We start from the raw sequence: 17,304 nt of genomic DNA, 5'->3' as shown, positions 1-17,304 counted from the left end.
AAGTATAATATGTAGCCAAGAGAAAGAATATAAATTCCCTTAGAAAATTCAGAGTTGTTATACTCGTTATTCTTAAGGTTTTAAAATTTTAAATAAACGTCCCTTTGTTTCAACTGTGCCTGAATATATTAAGTAGAGTGTCTGGTTCCCAGTACTGTTTTATAAAGAAACAGGGCAGTGGGTCATATTGACTGACAAATTTCTTGGCCAGATACCTCCAGAAGGGGAAGTAGCCTGTCCTCTTTCCTGCATATGCCTCTTCAGGAATAGCATTATGAGAATTGCTTGCAGTACAGATTAAAACAAAAAACAATATTTTGATCCCTGTCCCCAGTTTCAGATACAAAAATGTCTCAGTGATGTGCTAATAAAAATTAAAATAAAAAAGGTCAATGATGTGATCATTACATAACACAATTTGATTTTGCAAAATGTTTTACTGAATATTTCAGAAACACCAGGTACTTAGAATATGTTAAATTTAGGACTTTGTTCTGCTGAGAGAAGAGAGTGTATTAATTTATGACTATAATTAACTTTATTTTCTTTTTTTTCTCCTCCTCAGCACTATAACACCTCCCTCCTTGCTGCAGCAGCAGCAGCAGTTTCAGATGATCAAGACCTCTTACACTCGTCTCGGTTTTTTCCATATACCTCCTCACAGATGTTTCTCGATCAGTTAAGTGCAGGAGGCAGTACTTCTCTGCCAGCCACCAATGGAAGCAGTAGTGGCAGTAACAGCAGCCTTGTATCCTCCAACAGCCTAAGGGAGAGCCATGGCCACAGCGTCGCGAACAGGAGCAGCTCGGACACGGCAGCCATCTTTGGCATCATACCAGACATTATTTCACTGGACTGATCCCCATGCCCCTGCTGCTCCCATCCCCACCCCAGATTAAAGGGACTTGGCAGAAAGAAGAGAACTTTGTGCTATGTTTTACCTTATTCTGTTTAGAAAAGTACACAAGCGTGTTTTTTTCCTTTTTTTAGGGAAAAAATTAAAAGAAATGTACAGAGAACAAAACTATATTTTCAGTTTTACTTTTGTATATAAATCTAAGACTGCCTGTCTGAAAAAAAACCCTTGTAAAAAAAAAAAAAAAAAAAAAAAGAAAAGAAAGAAAAAGAAAAAAAAAGTACCCACAAACCACCTTCGGTTCATTTTTTCTGGATTCTGAAGATTTTTTTTTTCATCGTTTGTCCTATGGTTTTGGTTTTATTTTACTTCAATGGCATTATTTTATTTGCAATAACAGAAAAGGAACTGCATGTATGAAGTTTTAAATTGTGGGCTTTTCTTTGTTGTGGGGAGGGGGCCGGGGGGGATAGTTTTAATTTCCATTTTCTAAAAATGACAGACTTGGATTCTCTGTGTGTGCATACTTTATTCAGCCTTAAGTTATAAGTCTCATCTGTCGCTCTGCATTCCCTGTGTATTTTCAGGACATAGCTTGTAGGCGTGTGTGTTCAGTGTGTGTGTCTGTGTGTATTTTTCTGTCATTGCTGTTCCTTCTCCCGAGTTTGCATTCAGTTGATAAACCAGTTGCCTGCTTCTTTCAAAGTGCTTTGAAGGTCTTGAATTCACATATGAGCATCTTTATCAACTGTCCCAATTGCATGTTCTCCATCACATATTCTCTCTTAATTGCTAGATGCCCCCTGAGAATATGTTTCAGAGATTGGAGTAAAGCTGTCTGGGTAAGGAGTAGGCTTAGTCTAGTTCTTTATTCTAAATTTGGATTGCCAGTATTATGTATTTAAACCAAGTCTGTGAACACCTGCTATTTTGGCCACAGGGTAACAAATTTTCCTGTAAGATCGTCATACCAAAGTAGGAAGTAAAAATAGCATAGAAAGCCCTGTTGGGTGTCATGTGCAGCTGACAGAGGTAAGGCTACATCACCTCAAAAAAGAAAGACAGACAGTCAATTATCCTTAAAAGTAAATTCTCTTCAGAAAATAGAGTGCACCATACATGTCCGTCTGTAGAAATCTATCATCTGATAAATAATTGAAATTCAAAATGGGCTTAATCCTTATTCATTTTCATTCTCTGGTTCTGACTGTACTTATTTTTAGCCTAGTAATCTTGTTTATTTTTTTCTTCACTTTTTAAATACAAGCATGACATAGGAAAGTCAGATTTTTTTTAAGAATTCATGGATCAGTCTGATCTATCCTTACTAATAATGGAACATGTAAATATATTGAAAACTGTTTTTCAGGAAATGAGTGAGGGTTGGAGGGAAGGAAAAAGTGATTCTACTTGTGTTCCAAAATCCTCGTCAGAGAAGGTATTAATGTTCTTCAGGTAATATCTGAAGGTGTCGAAAATATTTTTTATCTGATTGAAAGGTTTAGCAGATTTAACAGAAAAGCTAAAGAAGGGGCATAATGATTACCAGTTTTCCAAACTGGATTTTTATATCACAACTGTTAATATTCTCAGAGTTGTTCTCAGAGTTGATCAAGGACCACCTTTGTGTATAAAATTGTCATATTTTAAACCTTGCAGTGGTAACAAATTGACCTACTTTAATCCAGTTAGAATTCAAGATGGCTATGTCTTCAATTGTATGATAAAATTAATGGCTCACATGACTGTGTGGCATCTAAAAATACCTGTTTTTACAGCATCTCTCTGCCACCAAATTGTTGACTTGAATTTTGAAAAACAAGTTGGTATTGATATGTATATGTGTGTGTGTATATATGTATTTATAGACAAGTGTGTGTGAGTAACAAGTGAGTTATATAGTCTTCCCTACGCATGTGTATTCCACACATACATGGCTGAGTTATAGTCACTAAACAACTTGCAATAAAAAAAAAATTCATTGTCAGTTAAAACAGGAAATAGTTAAGTTTTTTAATGAATCTGGTGTTATGGTGAGTAAACACTTTAGAACTCTCATTGCCATGTTAACTTAGGCTAATATCTAATAGTATTATAATTTGTGTCTAATTCAGATTGGGATAGAAATTACTTCAATTGTAGGGAGTTGCTTCTTATTTCACATTGTAATAGGAAATGTTTCTATTAAGTCAGCTTCCTGAGATAAAATGACGAGTTTTGTTTTTTTCTTTTTTGTCGTTGTTAGTGGTCTCAGCATTCTGATCAATAACTTTGTGTATGATGCTGAATTACGAACTCTTTGAATGATCCAGTTGAAAACCCGTCCCTCTACTTTCTTCAGCCCAGTTTTGGAGAGAGTCATTTTCCCTCAGTGTCTTGCGTTATACCAATCTAAGGGAAGAACAGGTAACAGGGAGAAATAAATGTCTGTCTAGTAGCTTTGGTCATGTCTCCACAGGAGCAACTAACCGTTCAGTTGTCTTTTTATTTTAGTTCATTCCACTCTAAGCAGCTTGTTCCCTTCAGTTATTAACTTTCTCAAATGTTGCAGTAGTAGTACCTATTACTCTGTTGGTCTCATGGCCGATGTTAATCAATCAGACTTTTATGATTCATAGTAATTATTAGTGGAGTAATGCACTGCATCTTTATCTTCTAAGTTTTTCTTTTTTAAAGCACAGTTGTTTCTTTTTTCCCTAGCCAACTATCATTACCCCCCCACCCGACCCCCTACCCCGGCACAGTGCTAACACTGACATGCTGTCTGTGGACAAATGACGATTCTCAGAATCTTTAGTCGAGTTACCACCATCCCCCTTGCCTTGGTCACTCATAATAGGTGTGCATATGTTTGTGTTTCTGTACAGAACTGTGGGTGTGTGTGTATACGCACACACACCTTTAGTATAATAGCTGTTTGACTAGCAGGGTTGAAGTGGCTTTTAATTACTTTGTGGGCATTATTAAACACGTTTTTAAAACTATCTGGACCTTAACCATGCCACGCTTGGTTGACTATTTTGAGCATTAAAATTTTTCTACTCCTGTTAATTTAGACATTATCACAATTCTCTATTACTGACTTAGAAAAGATATACTTAAGCTTCTGAGAAATGTGATTTCTTGGCAGATATTTCTTTGAGTCAAATGTCTGAAGCTGAATGGAAATATATCCCAATTTTAAATTACTAATTGTAGAAAGAACATTGTTTTTAAACAATTTTAAACACATAAAACACTTCAAGATCTTTAGGACTTTAAAGCACATTTGAAATTATTTTAGTAAAATTTTAGTAAGAATTTTGTTTTTTCAATACATGTTGGATTCTGTTTTTTTAATTAAAAGAAAACACAAAGCTTAGATTTCAGAAAGAGGGAGGGAGACTAGCTGGTGGTTCCAGAGTGTGCTGCTGTTAACTGTTTAATTAACAAAGGGGAAAAATGTATATAAACAGATATAAAAGTTACCATAAATTCCATGAACTTAAATCTGTGATTCATTGCCTTAAAACTTTCTCTCTTAGAATTTCCATACCGCATGCCAAACCAGTAAAATGGCTTTTAAAAATGTATAGTAGACCAATGTCAGTTTGTATAAAAGTACCAAGTGAAAATATTTATTACATGCATTGGAAAAAAAAAATTGTTTACCTATTGAATGTTACCTGTTTATGTAGAGCTCTTTAGATGTAATAAAAGAAAAACCTTCAGTTAATTTGTCTTCTGTAAAGTACGCTGCTGGGTATACGAGGGGACAGCCCCTAGGAGAAAAAGTGACGATGCTTTGTGCTTCCAGGGCCCCTTTGAAGCAGAGACTTCAAAGCATGACAAGTAGTTCATTCTCTTGCAGCATGCTTTGAGGTAAGTCATGAATATACAGCTGTCATTCCCCTTTCTTACTGAAATACGGCTAGCTTTGTAATGAACCACAGCATAGTTTTCAGTCTGTTTAATTAATTTGCAGTGTGACTGTTAAGAGCACTGTGACCTTTTTTGCAAACCATACTAGGCACTAGGTAAACCAGTTTCAGGAATGAGCATGAAACCCAGGCATGGGATCCTTGTCAGAGCCTTATCTGGGGTATATTTTTAAATTAGAACACATCCCAGGATCTTGGAATCCTACCCACTGAACACCCTTAAAACACAGAGTCAGGGGACATGAGCCCCAGGTTCTAATGGCCAGTACACACCACTTAGGTGTCTCTGGCAAGTTATACTTCAGATGCCTGTTAGACAAATGAGATTCATAAAACTTGCCTGGAAGCCATATGAGTACCACCCAGTAGCGTATAAAGGCCAAGCTTTGAGGGACTGGACCCTCATTTACTATTATAGCCCAGAACTTCCTTTTCCTGTTCATCTAAATCCCAGGTATCTACTGTCTAATCCTTGGTATTCCAGGTTGGCTATGGAGGACTGATTTCCTCATGTCCATGAGGGGTTAACAGTTGATGTGGAGCTTGACCCTTGAGCCTTGCCTGAAAGTGAAATATAGCAGTGCTCCGTGGTGTGCCAGCATCTAACCAGCCTCAGATGAATTTACCATGAAGGTAATGAAGTTTAAGCACAAGAGCCCCTCACTTGCTCTGGCCTCTTCCAGGGTCCTGGGAGCAGCCCTTAATAATTCTGTACTTCTCTTGTAGTATTCTGGAAGGCTGCCGAATCGTATAACCCTCAGATCTCACAAAGCCTGGATCTGCCCTTGTACTGTATGAGCCTAAGATCCCCAGCTAGACAATCACAAGTTCACCTACTTGGTGTTTAGGGTGGGTGGGGGGCACATAACTGCCTGCCCCCCATAACCCTTCTCTCCAGCGCCTAGGAATTCCTGATCACTTAATGGGCAGTTACACTGTTGGGGAAGCAAAAGTGACTCTCCTTTCTCAGGACCTCCGTTTGGTCTGAAGCCTCGCATCCTTACTCAGACAGTCACACTGACTGTGACTGCTTTGTCCCCTGAAGTTTCCCTTGTGCCTCGCCCTCAAACTTGTGTCCTGTGTAAACCTCCCCAAAGACACACCTCCCTCTTAATTTGGTTTTCTTTTGCTTTAGCCACTAAGGCACCATTAGAAAAAGCCACAGCCCAGAGAGCCCAATTTTGATACATATAAGGATGAAAATCTCTGTACTTTGAGTTCTGCCTGGCTCCCCCCTCAACATGCTGATGTGTGACTCCAGCCCTTTTTAGGGCTATGCTGACTCATAACTAACTTAAAAAGCCACTTGTGCTAGAAAAGCTCCCGGCAGGACCAGGACCCGTGGAACAGTTGTGCAGGGCTCGTGCTGTGTCACGGCTGTGGTCTGTTCCCTCCCCTTACTACTTGCCACCAGTCCTGAGGAAACAGCTTGAAGCCATCATCAGTTTGACCCACTTAAGCAAACCCATCCTAGTCCCATGAACCCCTCTGATAATGGAACAGGGAAGGACTCAGAATCCTGACAGAAGCATCATAATGAGTCTTCTCAAGCTCTGCAAGGCTGCAGTCAGTGCAGCTCGTCACGCCGGTTTCCTTTGGGGTGTAGTCAGATCCTCCTTCCCAACGTTTAGCTGATGCTGCCTCGTTCTAACCTGCTGTATACTCTGCTTATGAATGAATATCCAGGACTACATTAGTATGCACTGGGGATGAGAATTTATACATGACCCCATGGTGCTGCAAGAAATGTTGCCATAGTTTGAGCTCTCTGCTTGTTGCTGTTTCCTAGCTAGCTTTATCTTGGAAATGTGGAAAATGTTCCAGCACCCAGATACAGAATATCAGTCTTCCTGTAAATTGCCCCTTTTAGGAGAAGCACAGTCATGGCAACCCAGGATTACCTGGTGTCCTATAGTTGGCAAAAGCAAAGCCCATTCTCAGCAGGCTCTGTGAGGTAAGAAGCAAGAATCCACTTTAGTGAGGATCCTAAGGCTTTGAGGGGTGAAATGATTTGCCCAAAATCACCTCGCTGGGAAATAGCAGTATCAGGACTAGACTCCTGGCCCGTCTCTAAACCACAGGCTGTAAAGGGCTAGACTAATGGTAGTTGTTAAAACAGTAAAAAATTTTATTAAAGACATGCTAATACCGTAGCCGGAATCATTTTGTTTCCTTGTTGTCCTCTTGCTGGAGTTAGGTTTGTCATCTTGCTGTGTTTGCCATCTCCCGCAAGTGAAAGGAACATTTTTCTTTTCAAAAACCCATCAGTCTGAGTGTTCAGGCCCAGGGGTGGCTCTCTTGCCTTCTCGTTCAGTAGTCCCGCACAGGAATGGTGAGCTTCTGGATGAACTCGTCATACTTCACTTTGCCATTCGGTTCAATACCTGCTTCCCTGAAGAGATCCTCCACTGCAATAAATCACAGTAGTTTTTCAGTTTGGCTTCAGTGTCATATGATAAGGCGCCCAGTTGGGGGTTGAGCCTCCCCAGAGGTCTTCCCTGAACCTCCAGCTGACTGCTTCCATAGGTGAGGAAGTAACCCAGTGAACAGAAAAGGACAACCCACTCCCTCCCCCTGGGAGACCATGGAGTCAGTTCTGAATTCATCAGGCTTTCTGCAGGGGCCGGGACAGGGGGTGTACTGGTAAGGATTCAGTCAATGGAACCACCTTGTACCTTTTTTTTCCTTCAGAAAATATCTGGCTCCTGTGCCATTACTTCCAGAAAGCGTTGGCATGGATTTTACCTTCTACCACCCACCCTCTGAGACACCCTCCATAACAGACACCCCTGCAGCTCCATCCTGGGCCCCCTAGGCCAGTCTATGGCCTGCCTTCCAAAATGACATCCCCCCACCCCAAGAGGGGGCTTGGTGACAAATGGTGTCTGCCATATCACCTCTTTCTGAAAGTGCTTTGGAGGTGGGATAGTACAAGAGAAAATAAATTCAACTGTGTCTAAGCTCAAAGCCTACAAAAACTGCCATTGTTCTCTAATGGTGCTCAGAAAAAGAAAGAAACATACATTTACTGGTTCTGGATTCCTGGGATAAAATACAAGCTTGTCCCAGGAGTTGACAAGAAGAGCCAGTTCAGTTGACACTTTTCAATAGTGGCTTCTCAGGGCCCTCCTCATTCTCTTACAAAACTCTCTCACTGCTCTGTGTCAACTCTGCCAGCTGCAGGCAGCCCCCACATGACTCTGGACAGTGAAAAAGTATCCTGCGACTTCCTGCTTAAGCATCCTCCTCAAAATTGTAATTTCTATACGCTGTGTTTGAGCTGATAATACTTCTGAGTACTTTTAGAACATTGAGACTGTAATTTATCTTATTTCATGGAGAAGCTTCTACCCATCAACCACTTGGTTAAAACTGTCCCAATGGACAAGTCCAGTATCAGTCTGCAGCCTCCAGCTGTCCAGAAGAGGGGCAGCTGGAATCTGATGGTGCCTTCTGGTTAGAATAGCACTTCCCTGAAAACCCACAGAGAACCAGTTCGCAAAGGAGGCCGCCCTCACAGCCGTCCCAGCTGCTCCAAGGATGCTTCTGCAGTAAACCAACTTTTCTTTCTGTCACTGAAGGTAAAGGAGTCTTCCTCCCAGTATCGCCTTTCCTGTCACCCACAGCCAGAGGAAAAAGACATCAGTCTCTGGCAGACACTGCCAGTTTCTTTGAAATGTTTCTTTACTGGTTAAACAAATGAGAGAGATGTTTAGGTTTGGGGACCATGGTATTGTTTTAGATCATTAACCACAAAAATGAAGGCCCCTGCTGGCCTCTCTGCTAACACTCCACCTGATCCGTAAAAGGCTGAGTAGTGTCCTCGGAGCCCAGGAGGGGAGCGTAGCCTGTGATTCCCTGTTCACGTTAAAACAACCACGGTGAAAGATGGGACCGTGATAGCTGCCAGCCTGGAGGAGCGGGGGAAGCTCCATCTGCCTTCTCTAGTGCTATTTTTACTTCCTTTGCACTGTGCCTTTGTGACTGCAGATAAAATCTTAGCAGACTGCTTTATAGAAGGTTAGCTCTTGCAGGGTCCTGAGGGATTGCCTATCGTAACCTCATTTCCCAACAAGGAAACTGAGGAGGGTGAGAGAGGTTAAGAACTCACCTGAGTTCCCCCAGAACAAGGGGAGCCAGGATTCAAGTCTGTTGTAATTTCACCAAAGGCTAAAGGCCCGTCGTTACCGGGGCCTTTTTCCTTCACCCACTGTGTCCTCCGGCCCCAGTCACAGGTGAGCCCGGCAGCCTACCTAGAAATTGCAGCTTCTGGGGTTGGGGGCTGTGGACTCTGGTGGCAACCTGGCGTGGCTGCTGTGGCTGGACCCAGGGCCTGTCAGGCCGGCTGGGAGGACATCTGTAAAGGGCTCAGCACTGGGGTCACCCTCACCATGAACATCAGCCTTTCCCAGAAGGCCCAAGGCCCTCATCTGGCTCTGAGGCAGGAAGACAGGGAAGGTAGACAGGACATTGCTTCTGGAAGAGCTCAGAGCTGGCTGACTCATGAGAAAAGGGAGCAAAGTAACATCTCAATTTAGAAACTTGGCAGCAGCAGCAACTTCAGAAGACAGCTGTGGTGAGAGGAAAGAGCCTGAGCAAGGTCGGGGGGTGGGGGTCCCAGTGTCTGCTAGCCCTGTGTCTAGCTCCTAGCTCTGCTCGTCACAGGCCACGCACTGCACCTGTTTCTTTAATTGGTATGGGGGGATACTAGTGAGCCTAGAGGTGTCATAGTCACTCAGTGAAGGCCCACAGTGAAAGTCAGGTAACAGTAATGCCCAAGTAGATCCTAACTGGGTCTCCCTCCTGTCCCTTCACCCTGGCTAACTTCTGCCACTCAGTTCTCTAGTCTTCCAGGTTCCAGTCCAGAGTTCACCAAGCTCAGCATCTAGTCCCAACGTCCCAGTGCCATCCAACGCGATGCCTACGTAACCCAGGTGGCATGATTTGGACTTTGGTGTCCCCCCAACTCTTAGTCGCCTCCCACTGTTGGGAAGTAGGGACCCAGGCCACTACCTTCTTTGTGGGTGAGCTTCTCCCCCAGTTGCATGAGTTTTGAGCGCAGTTCAGACGCCATGATGTAGCCTTTCTTCTCCTTGTCCGCCATCAACATGGCCAAAAGAATTTCCTTCTTTGGGTCCTCTTGTTTTATTTGCATATGCATGATGGTCAGGAAAGTAGAGAAATCCAGCTCTCCATTTCTGTCTAGGAAACCCCCAAACAGCAAAGTGAGCAAGGAGGAAAAGGCTTCTCTTGGGATGTCAGCTGGCCTCCTGCCCAAGCCTTCAAGGCCAGCTCAAGAGCCACCCAATTCAGGAAGCACAGTGGTGGTGGCTGTGTTCACGGGGAAGAGGCTGCAGCCTGTCTTGCTGAGTTCCCACCATGGATATGCCTCATTTAATCTTCCCAACAACGCTCAGTGCCTGGATATCTCATTTTGCCCACTAAAGAGACAGAACCTCAGAGCACAGTCAACTCGGAGCAGTGACAAGACCAGAATGAAGCACCGCTTCCTCTACCCCTTCTGGATGCTTCTCTCCTGCTCTGATCTGGAGGAAGTGCACCAACATGTCTATCCATGTCTGTCCTCCCCCTTTGACAGTCACTGCAACACATCTACAAAGACGGATGATGGGGCTTAAGCCTTGCTCACTTGCCCTTCCCTTCACTGCAGCCTCCACCCCAACCCACACCCCTCCTCCAGGCATGCCTAGGGCCCTCAGCCCAGGCTGGGCTCCAACAACAGGAAATCAGAAGCGCCCCTGCCCACGGCTTCCTGTCTGAAGGAGACAGAAACCAAAGGAAACCAGCACACTTTGAAGACGGAAGCAGGGGTTCTCGGTGGCGGAGCCCCCTGTCACCAGGCTTGGGGCCTTCAGAGGCCACCCCCAGCCAGGCCTCAGGACAAGCTCCCAGTGCCGCTGCAGTCGCCCTTTGATGGGGCCTCGGGATAACCCCAGCAGAGGGTGGGAACCCGACTGAGAGATGGGGAAATGAAGGTCCAGTTGTGCTGTTGATCAAGTGTTCCTTGCAGGCCATCCCTTCCTCTTTCCTTCCTAAGTGTCCAGCTACCGATGCAAACAGCCATCCTGGCATGTGACATTCCTCCATCTTTTTTCTTAAAAAAAGTTGCCACCACCAACAAAAAGCAACTTGTTTTTGGTTGTAAAAGTAGTATATGTTTCCTTCATCAAAAACAGAGGAAGCAAGAGGAATGAAAAATCACCCATAATCACATCAGCAGAGAATAACTTGGTAACATTTTGGGTGGGTTTTCCTCTACGTTTTCTTCCCATTTTGAACAATTTTAGGGAGATCAGTCTTAGAAATGAGAATCTGGTTCCAATCTGGTTCCACCATTGGCTTAAGGACTCAGAAGTTCCCAGCTGGGCTCTGAATCTTGATCTGTAAAACTTGGATTAGGATAGTGCCTCCTTCATGGTGTTGCTGAGCTAAGCACACGACACATCTAAGTCAAGGGACATGTCCATCGAAACAACCTTGGGGTCATCTGGACTGCAGATTTGCACCAACTGTGGTGAAATGTCTGGATCCCCCGGTCCTCTGGGATGGGGCGTCACCCATTGCTACGAGCACACCTGGCCAGGTGCCTCCACACCCAGCCGGAGAGCTCTGGCTGACACGGACCTCTCAAACCTCTGAGCTGGTCACACCCAGCCGGCCTGCCTGCTGAGTCCCTGGGACAACAGCTATAGGGCTCAGGGCCCACCCACTCACCCAGACTCCTCCTCCGGTGGCAGCCGGCCTAGCCAGGCCCACTCACCTATCCTGTGAGTCTGTAGGTGCCGCTGAGCCTCCCCAGGTGTTGGGCTGGCCCCCAGGCACCGCATCACCGTCAGAAGGTCCGTGGCTTTAATCTTCCCCCGCTGCTGCTTGTCGTACAGGGAGAAGCATTCTTTGTACTCTGCCACAGCCCAGAAGGGAGAATCAGGGTCGCTCTTTCACCCTCCCCCGACTTTGCAGTCCTCTCCCCCGTTTCTGCCCCTCCCCTTCCTTTTGCCTACTTCCCCCTCCTCCTGCCCTCCTAGAGTGGTGAGACCCAGCAAAAAAAAAAAAAAATCCAGGGCTGTCAAGGTAAACTGAGTTTCAGATAAATCTCAGTCCATGAGGTCGCAAAGAGTCGGACAGGACTTAACAACAACATGCTTACAAAGGTATTTGTTGTTTATCTGAAATGTACGTTTAACTGCATTTCATCTGTCAACCCCATCCCCTTTCCCTCCTGCTTCTGCCTCCTCCCTCCCTCCCTCCCTCCCTGCTCCAGTCCTTAACTGACTAAAACCACAGTGGTAAGAACCTGCCTGCCAGTGCAGCAGACAGGAGACGTGCATTCGATCCCTGGGTCGGGAGGATCCCCTGGAGAAGGGCACGGCCACCCACTCCAGTATCCTTGCTGGAGAGTCCCATGGACAGAGGAGCCTGGTGGGCCACAGTCCATGGGGTGGCAAAGAGTTGGATGTGACTGAGGCAGCTTAGCACACACAGGAAAACTTGCTCTCTCTCTCTCTGCAGGGCCAGCCCAGAGAGACCAGGAGCCCAGGGCAGGGCACCAGATTCCCAGGGGATCTCAGCAAATGCCAACTTAGGTGGGAAACAGGATAATAATGCCTTGGGGCTTGCTGGAAGACCAGAAACCCCCTCTGGGAAGGCCTGGCAGAGAGGCCATCATACATGGTGACAGATATCACAACTGGGAGCTTCTGAGTCCGCTGCTGCAGCCGCTGGTCTCCGGGCTGCTGAACTCTCAAGCCATACTCTCACACAGGCCTGGGCCCCACTCAAGACTTCAACAGGCGCTGCCCGGACGTCCTCCCAGCTCTGTGGAGATCATCCTTACTGCTCTCCTCGAACCCTCTCTCCCCTCTGGAGGTGAAGTGGCCTACAGATCCACAGCTCCCCAGCCCAGTGGAACCAGCCCCCACCAGCATCTCCCCTGACCCCCAGCCCTGGAGGCACAGGGAGGCCAGCCAGGAGCTTGGGAAGATAAGGGGTCCTCACAGAGGCCCTGACCACAGGGTGGGGGTGGAACTGGCCAAAACGCCCCTCATGCAGCCCCCGGGACCTATGGGGTAGAGCTCCAGCTTGAGCCCACTGGGAGCATGCGGGGCCCCGCACTGTTCCCTAGCACCCTGCTTTCTCCCGCTTCCCACGGCCAGCTGGTTCCTCAGAGGCCTGGACCAGCAGCTTCTGAGCGGATAACAAAAGCAGCCCCCACTACTAGCGCTTTCCCCCAGGCCCTCGTGCCATCCTCACTGTGGCCCTGTCGGGAGGGACCCCAGTTGTTCCCATGGTGCAGATGGAGCGAGGAAGGCTGGAGCAGCCAGGGGCTCCCGGCAGCGGGGGCAGTGGGCAGCCTGCCCTGCCCAGGAGGCCACCCTGGAGCGCCACTTCCAAGCAGAAGCCACCAGAGGGCGGGAGAGGTGGCCGAAGGACGCCCAGGCCAAGGGCCCCTTCGCGCTGCCGCATTCGGGCCACTCCCAGCAGCCTAGGATTTCAGGGCCGTTGCTAATCAAAGGCAGGCCAGGCGGTGGGGTTTAGAGACAATTATCTGCTTTTATGCCTGTGGAGAGGTTGAAGGGAACCTCCCGCCTTTTCAGAACTTTCCAGAGCCTGGGCTTTGGAGGGGCAGACCACCAATAGGACCCGGTGGCAGGAACCAGAGTGGCCCAGGGAAGCAGGGCTTCACTGGTTCCTGTGAAACCTGATTCCTCTGAGGGCTCAGTGCCAGTGGGAACAGGGACAGAGGGCTGCCCTGCATGCAGGGCTTGAACTCAGCCCCCCGTCCTGCTCCAGGGGACCTGTCTTGGCCACCCGAGCTTACCTTCTGTCTGGGTTTGCCTCTGCCCAAGGGGTGGGCCCACTACCCTCCTGAGACCCCATCCTATGACAGTTGACTATCTTCCGACAGTAGCCGGGTGGGGACACCACACTCTTGGGACCGGGAATGGACCAGACTCCACAGGGGGCAAACTGCCTCCCCCATACTCTGCTCTTGGGGGCCCGTGGCCCCTGGTATCAGCAGGGCTAGAGTCAATTGGGGGCCCATGTCCTCCCCAGTTACCTAAAATGTGTCTGTCTTCCTGCTTTAAAGATCTGGGGGGTCCTCTGGACTTGGAGGCCAGCCCTGAAACAGCAGGGCTCTTCTCTTTCTACTCCTGCCCCGCCTCCATGACCTCTACACCTCCTTGCTCTCCCTGCCAGGCCCTCCTCCTGATATACCCGCCTGCCATCCAACATCATATTTACTTTACTCCTTTCCTTTGTTGTCCCCACCTCCCCCCAAAGGTGAACCCTGTGAGCACGAGGATTTGGGGCCCCAATGTGCACTGCTGTATTTTTAATCCCTAGAACAGGGCTGGCACAAAAAAAGGACTCATAATTGTTGAATGAAAGAACAAATTGGGTTAAATAAACTGGATTAAAATCCCCTTTAAGTTTTCCCTTTGAAAATGCAAACGCCCCAAGGCAAGAAAGAATCCTCCCCAGACCCAGGATAACACCAGCTGTGTAGGGAATGGAACCGACTCTGATGACATCTGTACATGGTATAGACTTAAGGATGTATAGCATCCAACTTACAAGTAATAAAAATACTTTGATTATAAATCCCATCTAGCCAATTGATTATCACAAGTGAGTTTCTGCCAGCTCTTGTATCCATTGCCAACCTGCAGTTTTGATTTAATCATAAGTGAGGTAAGCTGCAGGCCAATGAAGGCAACTATTTTCCCAATGACTACACTGTCATTACATCTGATGAGTGATCTACTATTAAACTATTCCTCACCTTTGTGCAAATTACATCCATTAAACTGAAGTCTTTCAAATCTTCAGCACTACTAATTGCAACAGAGCTATCTTTTAAAAACTTTTGTATAGACAAAGGGACTGGGACATTCTTCCATCTTCCTTGATTTAATAATGGTTCACAAAATTCCTAAAAGTGTACCACGTAGCTCATGCTAGCAAGAGCAAGCTGGCCCTGGCTTGCATCTGGGTGACATCCAGGCTCAGAGCCAGGTGCGTGACTGCCATCTGCTCTCTCTCTTGCTCACAGCAGCCTGATGAGGCAGTGTCATCATTCCCACTTCACAGATGAGACCACTGAGGCTCAGAGGTGACTAGAGCCCAGGTCCACTCCCTCCAAGGCCCCTGGTCTTCCCATTCAATCAGTCCTTCTTTTCTGAACGTTTGTGGTCCCTTTCTTTGTGTCAGACTTTAGGATACAAAGGGAAACTTACCTTCTTCCTTTCTAGGAGATTCAGAGGCCCCAGAGGAAGGGTCAGTAAGCCCCAGCACCAGGCTTGGTGGGGGGACGCTGACGGCTGGATTCCAGCCCCGAGACTCATCGAGTCTTGTCTTAGGACTGGGTAGGAGAGGCCCCTACCCTGGGCCTTGGGTTTTAAGAGTCCCTGCTCTGGCCCTCCTTGAGGGGTAAGAATATCAAGGGGCCTACGGGGAGGTGCCTGCAACCCACCTACCCTCTCTCCCTTATAGACACTGCTGGTACCTGGGAACTCTGCACGTCCTGCCCAGGTAACCAACCCTCAGTTCATCTCCCTGCTTGAGCTCAGCTGAGCCTCCCCAACCGGGTCTGGCCTCTGGCTTCTGTGTAACCCAACTCCATCGGCTTGGCCTCATGCAAACAGAACCAGGCACTGTGGGAAACGGAAGCTGCCTGGGGCAGCAGGTGTGGGGATTCAGGGAATAAAGTGCTCCAGATGCCAACACTAGGCTTGCGGTCAGGGCAGAGGGACCTCTGAGGCCACCTCCACTGGCCTTCACCCTTTACAGTTGGGGAGACTGAGGCCCGCAGCCTAAACAAAGCACCCTTTCCAAGAGCACAGCCCTGGGCCCCGCTCTCTCTCAGCCGGTTACAAAGCCCCCTTTTCAGCTGGGGCCCTCGGCCACAACCAGCTGGTGTCTCTCCGACCAGCCCCTCTCCCCCTCCGCCCCCAACTATCAAGTTCTGGAGGAGAACCGAAGTGCTCCCTCTCCTGTCAGGCCCTCTAGCAAATCACACTGACCAGTGTACTACGGACAGTTCTTACCTCCAAGCATTATCCCCCGCCCCTCCACCAGGCCTTTCCTGGTAGCAGTCGGCCCCCGGCTCGTGGGTGGGCCCAGCTCTCCCACCAACAAAACATGACCAGAACAAATTGCCTAATGAGACCCATATTTTGCTGTGAGTTGCTAATGAAAGAACAAACCAAACCTACCATTAATTTGGTCCTGGGAAAGAAACTTGGCCTGCAGCAGAGAGAGGAGAACAGTCAGGAAGGGACTCCATGAAAGCCCCCTGCCTCCCCAGCCCAGGGCAGCCTGGCCAGGCCACACAGATCCTCACTCACCATCGCGGGGCCTCCAGCTGCCACCCGTGGGCTCGCTGCTCCCAGGACTGCCTTCCTGTTCCCCTTCTTCCCGGCTTCAAGTCGAAAGTCCGCCCGGGGGGGTGGAGGCCCCGGTAATAAATCCACGGCTGCCATGGAGACCAGGCCCGCCGCCAGGGGTCAGATTCCAGCTTCCTGTGCTCTGTGGTTGCCTGGCTGTGGGGTGGTGGCAGGCTGGGTTTTGAGAGATGGGAGCTGCCCGAGGGCTTCCCCGGCACTCAGTCCTGCACCAGGAAGCTGACGTTCTGTAGCCAGAGGACAAAGGCCGCTGTTCCTTCCTGGGAGCCCTCTGTGGACACTAGGAAGGGGTCACCCAGAGAGGGAATCACTGGGTCCCCCCAGGCCTGCCTTCAGGGGTATTTCTCTCTGAGGATTGCAGTAGGGGCTAAATAGAGTTTCCTCCTAGGTGTCGGGCACTTTGCACACCCCCTTTAGGCACATCACACACCACCTCATTAGTTCAGTTCAGTTGCTCAGTTGTGTCCGACTCTTTGCGACCCCATGAATCACAGCACGCCAGCCTCCCTGTCCATCACCAACTCCCAGAGTTCACCCAAACCCATGTCCATTGAGTCAGTGATGCCATCCAACCATCTCATCCTCTGTCATCCCCTTCTCCTCTTGCCCTCAATCTTTCCCAGCATCAGGGTCTTTTCAAATGAGTCGGCTCTTCGCATCAGGTGGCCAAAATATTGGAGCTTCAGCTTCAACATCAATCCTTCCAATGAACACCCAGGACTGATCTCCTTTAGGATGGACTGCTTGGATCTCCTTTCAGTCCAAGGGACTCTCAAGAGTCTTCTCCAACACAGTTCAAAAGCATCAATTCTTTGTTCTTTATAGTCCAACTCTCACATCCATACATGACTACTGGAAAAACCATAGCCTTAACTAGACGGACCTTTGTTGACAAAGTAATGTTTTTTAATATGGGAAGGAAACCCCCACGTGACACCACAGCCCAGTGACAGCCACCTCCTCCACCAGAGCCCTGGATGCCACACACAGGAGAGAAAGGCCCCTCTGAGGAAGACTTTGGTGCCCATTCCTCAGCTCTGTGCCTCAGCATCCTGGCCTTATGTTGAGAGTCAATGGCCAGATGGTCTGTTTTCAGCATGAG

General features: G+C 47.7%; 2 protein-coding genes across 3 annotated transcripts in view; one reads left to right on the top strand and one right to left on the bottom strand.

Annotated features, from left to right (window-relative positions):
- The window catches only part of PIAS1 (protein inhibitor of activated STAT, 1), a 92,254-nt gene extending 87,769 nt beyond the window's left edge, over nt 1-4,485 (top strand). Inside the window, exon 13 of the mRNA XM_010834515.1 lies at nt 566-4,485. Within this exon, the coding sequence (XP_010832817.1) occupies nt 566-859 (294 nt within the window). The 3' untranslated portion in view covers nt 860-4,485. The remainder of the gene's footprint in view (nt 1-565) is intronic.
- Nucleotides 4,486-6,877: 2,392 nt separating this feature from the next.
- On the bottom strand, nt 6,878-16,710 carry CALML4 (calmodulin-like 4). 2 transcript variants are annotated; one of them, XM_010834513.1, is made up of 5 exons: nt 16,146-16,710; nt 16,014-16,044; nt 11,558-11,698; nt 9,790-9,978; nt 6,878-7,184 (listed from the first exon to the last, which is right to left on the bottom strand). In XM_010834513.1, exons 1-5 carry the CDS (start codon nt 16,278-16,280, stop codon nt 7,087-7,089), a joined length of 594 nt encoding a protein of 197 aa, XP_010832815.1. In that variant the 5' UTR covers nt 16,281-16,710; the 3' UTR covers nt 6,878-7,086. The 2 variants fall into 2 exon arrangements, with proteins under 2 accessions (XP_010832815.1, XP_010832816.1); XM_010834514.1 differs by lacking the exon at nt 11,558-11,698 and having other exon boundaries at nt 6,880-7,184.
- Nucleotides 16,711-17,304: the final 594 nt, after the last annotated feature.

The sequence above is a fragment of the Bison bison genome, unplaced genomic scaffold (assembly GCF_000754665.1).
Source record: "Bison bison bison isolate TAMUID 2011002044 unplaced genomic scaffold, Bison_UMD1.0 scf7180017864034, whole genome shotgun sequence".
Classification (NCBI taxonomy): domain Eukaryota; kingdom Metazoa; phylum Chordata; class Mammalia; order Artiodactyla; family Bovidae; genus Bison; species Bison bison.
Note: the sequence above shows the minus strand (reverse complement) of the source record. Positions and strands in the feature narration are given on the sequence as shown.